General features: G+C 41.7%; 3 protein-coding genes across 4 annotated transcripts; 1 reads left to right on the top strand and 2 right to left on the bottom strand.

The window, feature by feature from the left end:
* Positions 1 to 238: 238 nt before the first annotated feature.
* Positions 239 to 4,826, bottom strand: ech1 (enoyl CoA hydratase 1, peroxisomal). 2 transcript variants are annotated; one of them, XM_052078061.1, is made up of 11 exons: positions 4,685 to 4,803; positions 4,504 to 4,544; positions 3,623 to 3,791; positions 3,446 to 3,534; positions 3,207 to 3,331; positions 3,014 to 3,062; positions 2,230 to 2,294; positions 1,415 to 1,485; positions 1,208 to 1,279; positions 935 to 1,085; positions 239 to 693 (listed from the first exon to the last, which is right to left on the bottom strand). In XM_052078061.1, exons 2-11 carry the CDS (start codon positions 4,538 to 4,540, stop codon positions 589 to 591), a joined length of 933 nt encoding a protein of 310 aa, XP_051934021.1. In that variant the 5' UTR covers positions 4,541 to 4,544; positions 4,685 to 4,803; the 3' UTR covers positions 239 to 588. The 2 variants fall into 2 exon arrangements, with proteins under 2 accessions (XP_051934021.1, XP_051934022.1); XM_052078062.1 differs by lacking the exon at positions 4,504 to 4,544 and having other exon boundaries at positions 4,685 to 4,826.
* Positions 4,827 to 4,969: 143 nt separating this feature from the next.
* sbds (SBDS ribosome maturation factor) lies at positions 4,970 to 6,950 on the top strand. Its single transcript, XM_052078071.1, has 5 exons — positions 4,970 to 5,406; positions 5,605 to 5,734; positions 5,842 to 6,042; positions 6,501 to 6,665; positions 6,754 to 6,950. The coding sequence occupies exons 1-5, from the start codon at positions 5,279 to 5,281 to the stop codon at positions 6,877 to 6,879; spliced, it is 750 nt and encodes a 249-aa protein (XP_051934031.1). The 5' UTR covers positions 4,970 to 5,278; the 3' UTR covers positions 6,880 to 6,950.
* A 391-nt stretch (positions 6,951 to 7,341) lies between these two features.
* On the bottom strand, positions 7,342 to 10,618 carry LOC127608737 (claudin-4-like). Its single transcript, XM_052078072.1, has 2 exons — positions 9,735 to 10,618; positions 7,342 to 8,840 (listed from the first exon to the last, which is right to left on the bottom strand). The coding sequence occupies exon 1, from the start codon at positions 10,496 to 10,498 to the stop codon at positions 9,788 to 9,790; it is 711 nt and encodes a 236-aa protein (XP_051934032.1). The 5' UTR covers positions 10,499 to 10,618; the 3' UTR covers positions 7,342 to 8,840; positions 9,735 to 9,787.
* Positions 10,619 to 10,669: the final 51 nt, after the last annotated feature.

Here is a 10,669-nt window from a genome sequence, read left to right as displayed (position 1 = left end):
GGACAGTGGTCCTCAAACTTTTTACACCAAGTGCGGTGGTGGATTGAGAGATGGCTGTCTATATTCAGCTACAGTCGTGAGCCACAAGATGGCAGCAAAACACTTAAATGCAGCAGCTGCTCAACTTCAACATCGTTCCTTGGCACAAAAGCAAAACTCGCAAGGCTTCATTCATTCTGTAAATCACAGATATGTGATTAAGACATTTGGGAAGAGTTTTAAACTGTATGGTGTCTCCTTGAACTTTCAGCAGCATTTATTAGATTAATATAGACATTCAAATCAAGTACATGCATATTTTACAATGATAGCAAATGTAAAAAATGGACTTGATAGTCAAGCCAGGCCACTGAATTTGGCGGCTGTCAGAAGTGCACTTTCCAGCTTATTTATGCAACATTTACATACTATGATTTGAAAAAAATGAACATAAGGTCACATGAATGAGTTCACACATTCACTTTTTTTTTTTTTTTGGTTTAGATGAGCAGTGACGTTGGCTCTTTGGACAGCCCTCAAGACAGCCCTCGGACCCCAGTTTGAGAACCACTGGTCGAATGAGCTTGTTCAGTGGATGTTCTAATCTCTTCACAGTTTGGAGAACTCAATGCTCTTAACACTCTTCTTCTCCATTGAGGCCTGAGCGGATTTCATCACGTCTGCGGTCTGAAGCATGCTCATGTTCCATGTGGCCTGGAAACAAGAGTGGATGTGATGTCAAGTCACAATTCTAGGGCACGCTTACACACACACACACACACACACACATAGCTCATCAGCCATATTGACAACATTTTACCAATGACAATTAAAAAAAAAACATTCCCCCCCTGCCCCCCACACATACACACACTCCTTTTTAAATTTCTCATCAATAAATGAACCAGCCCACCTATCCATTTCAGAAGGCCAGACTGAGTGAAGTTTTCTTTACCATGTAGTCGAGTCCCTCAGCCACACTGTGGTCACGGGAGTAGATGAGGTTGACTTTGGTGCCCTGCACAGCCACGGGGCTGCGGGCGGCCATCTCCCCGGCCATATCTAGCGCGCTCGCCATCATAGCCTCCTTGTCTGCAAACACTCGGCTGGATACCCAAAGAGAAAAAAACATTCCAGTTCCATTCATTACTATGGAAAGTTGCTTGAACATTTTGTCCATATCCGTCTTAAGGGTACCAAAACGTATTGTTTACGGAAATCAGTTTACCTGACCAGTCCGCTGTTCAGGGCCTCGTCGGCGTACATCTTCCTTGCCGTCAGAGCCAAATCGTTCACCAGGCTGGAGAAAACACGCATTGATGTGAAATGTCATTAATTACAATGTTCTCCTGTTTTACTGTGGAGTATTTCAGAAAGTATCCTCTGCCATGAACGGGGGTTCACCGCATTCATTTTGTGATTGTGAGCCCTTTACCTGCGGCTACCGATGACTTTCGGGAGCCTCTGCAGCGTTCCGACATCTGCCGCCAGCCCGATGTCCACTTCCTGCAATACAGTAACCAAGGCAACAACCGTAAGCATATATAGGGTATCGCCTTCAAAAATACTCAACTGTACACTTGAAGTACTGTTGTTGTGTTTAGACTCATGTTTTCCTCATGCCATTATATTTCCATAAATAAATAAATGTTATTAATGTAACTCATTGGAATATGGCAAGAAACACCAAAGTCCCGCCCCAAAATATAAGTAATATTCAGTTTAGGGGCGAGCACGTTTTGTGGGACATCTTGTATACAGGTTCACCTCATTATATTAGAATTTGATAGAAGAGGTCAATTTTTGTTCAATTCAAAAAGTGAAACTCATTATACAGATTTATTAAACACCTCTGATTTTTTTTTCCCAGAAGGCCATTGACTACCAAATTTCTATATATTACAAGTAATTTTCTCTTTTATATAGCCGTAATACTTGGATTTTTTTTTATGAACTGTAATTATTTTGTTGATATGTCAGGGCGTGGGGGGGGTTAAACTTTAAACACACGCCACGTCCAAGCTGTGTGCGCATACTTCTGCAATCATTAGTTCAACATTTTAATTTTACCTTGCTCCTGAAAAAGATTTGACAGTTTTTCACTTGAACTGCACAGATCACAATCGTGATTCCTGTGCACATGAGAGGATTCATGTGTTGGATGTGTTCACCTTTCAGGGGCGTGGCCAAGTGAGGAATAGATGTTACATGAAGATGATAATCATGATCACTAATTTACACGCGACATACCTTGACTTGGAACCAGGCATCCTGGGTGCACAGGCGAATGTCACAGGCGGTGATCAGGTCCACACCTGAGAGAATATTTCAGTTTTTGAATGAGCAAATTATTACCTCCTTCAAGGTGCTTTGCTTCAAAAGATTGTTATGGTTGTTAACTTGGGGGAATTTTGTGTTCAAGTGGAGTGTCCTTCTTGGGTCATCCTTTCTAAGAACAATCACCACATTTAGTAACTCAAACAGAAGTCCAAACGGACATGTGACCGTCATGTGAGCTCTGCGCGCCAATTTGACATCATAAAATTAAACCAGAGAAAAGAAGATTGTGAAATAGGACCCTTACAAATATACTACTTTTAAAGTCTTCTCTGCTGGATGTCAAATCGAGATATAGACAACCTCAACCTTCTGTCAAAAGCAATTTTACTACTTTAAGTTTAAAAAAAATGGCGAGTCAGCCAGGAAGTTGGTGCAGTCTTACCACTGCCATATTATATCTACTGAAGGGTGAACAATTTTTCCCCTCAACAACATTTTAATTCTTCTAATGCCGTTGATTTCTCTCGCATTCTTGAACTACGACGCATATATATTGGGCATATCAACAGATGCTTCCAACAATGTTCATTTGGGGTGTATTGTACAATTAATCAATTAGTCATTACTGTATATACGACACGTGAATTTTGATGCCTCTGAGTTTAATGTCCCCTCATTGGATACATGAAGTATTTATCTGTCTAGTTTTAACTAATTAGGTTTTCAAACTTCAAACATCATGATGTCCTCCTACCTCCTCCCACACAGGCTCCATGGATAGCCACCACAACAGGCTTTGGGCACTAGAGCAAGAAAATTTCACAGATCAGTAATTATCATCCATCCATCCATGATGTGATTCACTTATCCTCACGAGCTTATCCTAGCTGACAACCATTCACACTAATAAGAAAAATAATATTTTCATAATCATATGTGAGACAGACCCTCTCGATGACTGAGAAGGTGTCCTGGTATTTGGTGATGTTCTTTCTAAAGTTCCAAGAAATCCGGGCAGTGTCGTCGCCGTTGGGCTGCAGCAAGTCACCGGCCATGTCCATCAGGTCAATACCTGGACGAACGCACGCACGCACATAAACACATCGACAGAGGCACACAACTGAGAATTACATTTGTTCCTAAATCCACACAAATATATGCAACTTTGACACAAGACTTGTCGTACCTGCTGTGAAGACCTTCCCTGCAGCAAAGACCACCACCACTCTGCAGTCGGGGTCACCCGAGATCTCGTTAAAACAATCCACCATCTCACTGAGGGAGGACACAATTATGGTCAAAGACATAATGCTATATCTATATAACATTTATTTATTAGAAAATATTTTCATGTGATTCGTGCCTCCAGAAAGCTTTGTTCATGGCATTGCGCTTGCTGGGACGGTGGAGCTCCACATGCGTAATCGTCTGTGCTGGGTGGCTGATGGCCAGGGTGGTGTAAGGGGCAGTCGGACCCCCGGACGACGACATGGCCCGAACAATTGTTTGGCTGCAGGGTCCGAATCCCCTGTCTATTAAGGAAAAGTAAGAAAAACAACTATACTTAGATAATGATACAATTATAATGCATTAATAGTGAAACAAAAATGAGACCTAAACTAGTTTTAAAACAAACAGTTCTTAACTATTAAATACATGTACAACAAAGTTAAATACAACTGAACTGCGCTATATGACAGTAAATGGTACTCGAACCGAGTACAGTACTTGTCATTATAGTCCAAAATGTAATTTGCAAGAATATGATCCATGTACATCCACTAGTCTAAGCACGGTACTTTTGCATAACAATTAAGCATTTATCCACCTGTCAAAGTGCCTACGGATTCGCATTGCGAACATCACTCTTCACCTGTTTTCTGGGTTTGGTCACGCGGCGTTCGCATTGCGAGTCAGCAGGGCACGGTGGTGCATTAAATTTATATATTTTATATGTATCATGGGCGTGCTTAAATTAATAATATTTGCTCTGCCTTTTTCAGTTATACCTTTGCATATTTTTATTTCATTTTATTTGCTTTGACTACTATTCTCAACGACAAAATTCAATGTGGGATACATTGAAGGCACACACGGACTGATAACTACAACAGACTCGGTATCAAAGTCAACTTAGACACACAAAAAACTAACAAAACTAGCCAATCAAAACACAACAATGGTTAGTTGTGGACTCAAGACGTGACGTTTAATAACGCAACAGAGCATTGGTGACTGACTTACATGTTGTAAGAGCAGATCGGGCAAAGAGTGACAACATCGCCCTCGAGACGACGAAAGCAGGATGGACAGAAAAACAAACTAGAACCTCGACATACACGATTTTAGAGGAAGCGACGTTTTGCAGATCGACGGAAAAGTGAAATTACGTGAGCTGTGGATAGATTTTAAACAGGCGCCTCACCGAAACTCTTTCAGGTCCTTCGAGGCAGGCAGCGTCTTTACTCTTCTTCTCTTTTGTTTTGCTGGTCCTGGCGTTTTGGTACACTAGCGTCCTCTATATTCAAATTGACTGAAAGTTTCTTTTACCTTTCACCTACTTTGTTGTCTAATTTAAACCTAATCCAGTCGTATCATAAATTTTATTCTAAGAAAATATGTTAGAAAATAATGTTTTTTAATGTAAATGCGGCATTTTCTACGTTTGTGTAAAGAAAATAATTTCATCACGCACGGAAATTATGTTCGCAGTTACTGTTTCTTGACGGTCTCTACGTCAACAGCGACTGGATTTGTACTTTTCATCTACTTTGTTGTTGGCTGTTATCAAAAACAATTCATATCATTTCCTAAAATATTTAGTTGCTTTTTGGTTGATTTGTTTTGTTGATTTTTTTTTACTGCATCTAAATTGTTTGTCATTTGAAGCGGAACTGTTGTTTGCCATTGTTGGTTCCTAACGAACTTTAGTTATAGTAACACGAAAAGGTGCGACGCAAAGGCAAGCTTTTTGACAACATACTGTCATTCTCAACAAAACTAGTAGATAGACGTGAAAATGTCTATTTTCACACCGACCAACCAAATCCGACTGACAAATGTGGCGGTGGTGCGGATGAAGAAAGCAGGCAAGCGATTTGAAATCGCTTGTTATAAGAATAAAGTTCTCAACTGGCGCTCCGGAGCGTAAGTAAATTGTCAAATTTTGATATTGAACAGTCCTGCATATATATCCCCTCTCCCTTCGTCAATGTTGTTGTCTTAATACATTCTCGTATGTATCCTAAATGTTGTTAATTCCCAAACTTTATTGAGCTGAGGCTCATAACAAACGAGCTGTATGTCAAACAGAAAGCTGTCACTGGTTTGTTTTTTTGTCTGCAGAGAGAAAGATTTGGATGAAGTTTTGCAGACAAACTCTGTTTTTGTCAATGTCTCCAAAGGCCAGGTGGCCAAAAAGGACGACTTATGCAAAGCTTTTGGCACAGATGACCTAACCGAAATCTGCAAACAGGTCCAGTAACAATCTCCAGTGTAATATTTCCATTTGCACTCGAAAATAAGGCATCTATGCACATACCGGTAATTCTGACCGCTTTCCTTTATGTTGCGTCCGGACAGATCCTAGCCAAAGGTGAGCTCCAGGTATCTGACAAAGAGCGGCAGAGTCAGCTGGAGACCATGTTCAGGGACATTGCCACCATTGTGGCCGAAAAGTGCGTCAACCCTGACACCAAGAGGCCGTACACGGTCAGCCTGATCGAGCGCGGCATGAAGGACATCCACTACTCAGTCAAGGCCAACAAGAGCACAAAGCAGCAGGTGAAGACTCATGGCCGGTGCCTTTGTGGCATGGGATGCCCCGTACTCGCTCAGGAAAAAAAAAACTACCACCACCCGTATAAAATTAGAGAATCACGAGAATGAAGCCACAATTGTAATTGCAAAGTTTCAATGAGTTTCAAATTCATAATTTTACAAAATTCAAGCGGAATTCCAGTTCAACGGTTGCATTATAATGGGGAATGAAGTGCTAAAATTAGGAGAAATACGTTTTGAGAGTCACAATTTTACGAGTCGAGTTTATTGAGAGTCGTAATATAACAAGAAAAAAAACTCATGAATAAACTAACCATTTTGTGAATGTTTTTGATTTTACACTTTTAACATTATAATAACTTTTATAAGAGCTTCATCAGAGTTTTCAAAAAAAGCGGAATCTTACAAGCCTGAAGTTAAATTTGACGGCGGGTGCATAATTAACAGTCGTCGTCGAATAGGCTCTGGAGGTGATCCGGCAGCTGAAGGAAACAATGCAGATCCAGCGGGCTCACATGAGGCTGCGGCTTCTGCTGCCGGGCAAAGACGCCAAACGGCTGAAGGAGAAGCTCAAACCGCTCCTGCAGGTCGTAGAGAGCGAAGATTTTGAGGAGAACCTGGAAATTGTAAGTTGGCAGTCGCACGCCACCCCCACCTTCTTACTAAGGGCAATGTGAACTTTTGTCCTTTATTTTTATTATTATTATTTTTTAGATGTGTCTGGTAGATCCGGGCTGCTATAGAGAGCTGGGCGAGCTGGTCCGCTGCGAGACCAAAGGCCGAGGCTTGGTGGAGGTCATCAATCTGAAGGACGTTGAGGAGGGTGACGAGAAGCTCTAGGGAACCTCTTCCATCATTTTAAAAAGAAGCTCGGCACGAATTCAGTTTCAATAAACACTCATCTTTTCGTTGTTTCCCCTCTATGCTATTAGCATACTCTTTGGGAATCTCTGCTTGGCAGCACTTTTTCTTTTATTTATGTGTTTTACGGGTACATGTAAAATGCAAATTCCTATTTCACAATGTCACTTTCTTTTTGAGCAAGAACAAGTGAAAAGTCGTTGCTCGCAATGTTAACAGGTTAAGAATCGGAATGCTTTATTGGCCAAGTCTGTTAAAACAAAAAAGACTAACAAATTATACACTCCGCACAAAAACACAATTGTACAAATATGCTTCAGATTAAGATGAGACCAAGTCAATTTTACAAGAATTAAGTTGTGATGTTTGGAAAGAAGTCATACATTATATGGAAAGAAATTACAACGATAAAGTGATATGTCAATTTTTCGTGAGAAATACCAGGAAACTTGGAATGTGACAAAAAGGTCATTTTAAGAGGAAACGTAATATTACAAGAAAACGTATTAACTAATACTAATGCATGAGGAGTCTGCTCTGATGCAAAGACATCTTTCATAACAACCCTCCTTTTTTATTCAAGTTCAAGCCAAAAGTTAACGTAGTTTCTCACAATGCCCACAATGAATGACATCACAACCTCTTTCATACAGTCTTTAGAATGAAATAACATTCTGTTTGGTGATGTGGTTTTTTTTTTTTTGCTTCATGTAAGAGATACTGGTATGGTCTCCAGGGGGTCAACAAACAAAATAATGGAGGAGAAATTGACTTGAATGTTCAATAATGAATGTAAACTTGAGAGAAAAATAAATGTACCGGTATACCCAAATTACAGTCACTAAGTCTGCTCTTACACACACTGAAACAATAGCGGGTTGTTTTTCTAACCCACTTGCTGGGTAGCTGTGGATTGTGAGCAGATTGGGTTATGTTGACCCTGCACATTGGACTGAAGAGCTGAAGCAACATGCGAGTGAATTGTGGCGACGCCTGACATGCTTCTTAAAAACATTGGTAGTCAAATTAGTATTTTTAACCACGGCTACACAGATAACGTGATAACCCGTCTCTTGCTAGCTTTAACTCGACAGTGCATAGTTTTCACCCCCTCAAATCCTCAACCCAATGCACTGGGTATAAATAACTCAGAATTGGCTTGATTTATTTGGACTCAGCACTGGGTTAGCTGGTTAACCCGATTTGAGTTCATTTTGACCGAGTAGTTTTAAGAGTGACACCTTATTGTCTTTGTACTCTTCATACATACTCTATCCTGTACACGTTCCAGTAATATGGCACATAGAATGCTCTCTGCAGTATTCCTGCAATCAAAAATGACGCAAATTATTGACTTAAATTGTAATTTCATACAGTATTAGTACCCAACTGGGTTGCATGTTTGCTTCACAGTTCGTGGTTTGAAATTGGCGTCGGGTTTGCATCTTCTCTGCATGCTTGCCTGGATTTTCTCTTTGTATTTCAAGACTTCTGCCAACATTGCCAAATCATCATGTAATACTCTAAAGGCAGGCGGGTCAAAAATAACCCAATTATGGGTCAAAAGGGATCAACTGCTATTTGGGTCAATTCAACCCAATTATTTTTTTCCTCAAAACAGCCCCCCAAATAAAATATTTGTTTAAAAATAATGGTTGGATTGACCCATGTCGAAGTTGGTCCCTTTTTGACCCATAATTGCATTATTTTTGACCCAACTTTTTTTTAGAGGATTGGTTCATTAATTTGACATTTTTGTTATGGAACAAAAAAAAAACATGGGCTGGAGTCCGGCTCACTTGTCTCCCTGACAGTATAGGATAAGTGCAAATGGGCTCGAGTTGTATGTGTTGTGGTGGGTGGGCACCACCGTGCGCTCATAGTTGGACCGCTGCCTCATTGTCGACATGGTCTGCGTTCAAATCTCAGCTCAGGCCCTCCTGCATGGGGTTGCAAAAACACACGTTAGGTTCACTGATGACTCGGCGTAAAAGTAAGTATGGACGCTTGTTGCTCTGTACATTATTAATTGAATTTGAATTTCTATTTAGTGAGAAAAAAATTCTGTAAACAAAACAAAAAATTAAACTCAGATGGCAAAGGTAACCAATTTACCCATGACTAATGAGGATACTGAAGAAAACCGATTGGATTACCAATTAGGTGAGTGTTTTGGATTTTTTTATCCCCCTCACAATGGTGCTATAAGATACTTTTTCATGATGGGACCTAACGGGTTTTTCAAGGTGCAAGTTGTTGATTGCCCCAAAATAAAAATTAAAAAAACAAAAACAAAACAATTGTTTGCTTTGCTCTTGGAAAATGGCTTCAAGTTTTTTCCTGCCACTCTGTTGAAGATAACTGTCAAATGGAACAGAAAACTAAGAATTACACATTGATAGTTTAAAACAACAGTCTGTTTAGCTTAATGCTAACATACAATGCTAAAGACCATTGGTGAAAAATCGAATAAAACACTGACATACAGTGTTTTAATCTTTTAAGCAACGAATGTTTGAGCACAAAGGGTAAAACAACATATGTTGACGAATAATATACAGCGAATGACTAATATGACTGCATCTTACTGAGATGACATTCTATTCAATGATGTTATTACATGTGTTTAGGAAGTATACTACAATATTAAAAAGTGCCATTTCTCTTATGGTAAAACATGTAACAAATATTTTTCTTGAATTTTGTTGTGTGCCTGGAACGGATTGATGACATTTCCAGTCATTCTAATGGGGAAAGATGATTTGAGATTTTCACCTATTGCGGGTCGGACTAAAAACGAATCAAACATGGTTTACTGTACAAAATCAGCTCACCTGTGACAAATGACGTCCAGCTCTGTCCAAAACGAATGGTTGGGTACCCCACATCAGATGGGAACGGACCCATGTTGGTACTGGCTGTGGGTGAAGGTGGCCCTGTTGATCCTATTGAGTGGGTGCGTCGCTTCCTCCTGATGACGCGGCCTCGAATCCTCCACGGCCAGGGCCGGTCCCTCGGAGGCGGTGGGACACAACGTGGTGAGAAGGGTCCCCCCAGTTATCGTCAGCGCAAAGGAGATCCACCCCAAATACAACGCCGGTCCCCAGTCCCTCCTCAGGTGCAAGGCTCCCTCCAACCGATGGCTGGTGTGGTGGCAGGTCCAAGCGATAGGAATCAGAATGAGGATCCCTGATAAAATGTATGTGGCCCCGGAGAACACTTTAACCTGCCCCCGCTTGGGGAACCACCCAGCTCCGGCCGCACCCACCAAGGTGGCAAAAGCACCTGCGCCCACCGCGGCCATGATGAGGGCCCTCCATGTTCGGAAACTCCCGGAGAGGGACATGAGTGACTGGTAGAATGAGCAGTGCAGCTGCCCTTTGTGGGCCAAGTCCCAGTGGTCCCATTCCAGCCACACCCCATCCCAGTAGGCCGGTAGCGTGGCTGAGGAATTGTCTAGATTGCCACTGACCGTCCAAAAGGCCATGCAGCGGGTCAAGATGGCGCAGAGCCACCCAGAGAGGGCCAGACCCAGGCCCGCCAGCTCCAGATGCCGGCGCATGTCGACTCGCGAACCCTCGCGGACGGGGTGGGGCATCCCAACCGCTGTCACGTCGTGTTTGTCATGGGAAACCAGTCGAACGGCATTAGAGAGCAGAGGAAGGCGTAGCCCGAGAGGAATTCTCTGTTTGTTCTGACATCGTACCAAAACAATCCGACTCTCCCAGCCTGAGCTGTCAGCAGGCAGAACAAAAGCTCCTCTGTGGGC

Source organism: Hippocampus zosterae, chromosome 10 (genome assembly GCF_025434085.1).
Source record: "Hippocampus zosterae strain Florida chromosome 10, ASM2543408v3, whole genome shotgun sequence".
Taxonomy (NCBI): Eukaryota; Metazoa; Chordata; class Actinopteri; order Syngnathiformes; family Syngnathidae; genus Hippocampus; species Hippocampus zosterae.
This window is presented reverse-complemented; position numbering and strand designations above follow the sequence as displayed.

What these genes read in the sequence shown, in the direction of transcription:
- ech1 (XM_052078061.1), bottom strand. Translation starts at nt 4,540, where the DNA reads ATGTTGTCACTCTTTGCCCGATCTGCTCTTACAACAT. An exon ending in CTGAACAGCGGACTGGTCAG is followed by an intron (nt 1,086 to 1,207) that starts GTAAACTGATTT and finishes TTGGGTATCCAG; the next exon opens with CCGAGTGTTTGCAGACAAGG. An exon ending in CTGAGGGACTCGACTACATG is followed by an intron (nt 694 to 934) that starts GTAAAGAAAACT and finishes TCTTGTTTCCAG; the next exon opens with GCCACATGGAACATGAGCAT.
- sbds (XM_052078071.1), top strand. Translation starts at nt 5,279, where the DNA reads ATGTCTATTTTCACACCGACCAACCAAATCCGACTGACAAATGTGGCG. An exon ending in CTCAACTGGCGCTCCGGAGC is followed by an intron (nt 5,407 to 5,604) that starts GTAAGTAAATTG and finishes TTTTGTCTGCAG; the next exon opens with AGAGAAAGATTTGGATGAAG. An exon ending in TTGAGGAGAACCTGGAAATT is followed by an intron (nt 6,666 to 6,753) that starts GTAAGTTGGCAG and finishes ATTATTTTTTAG; the next exon opens with ATGTGTCTGGTAGATCCGGG.
- LOC127608737 (XM_052078072.1), bottom strand. Translation starts at nt 10,498, where the DNA reads ATGCCCCACCCCGTCCGCGAGGGTTCGCGAGTCGACATGCGCCGGCAT.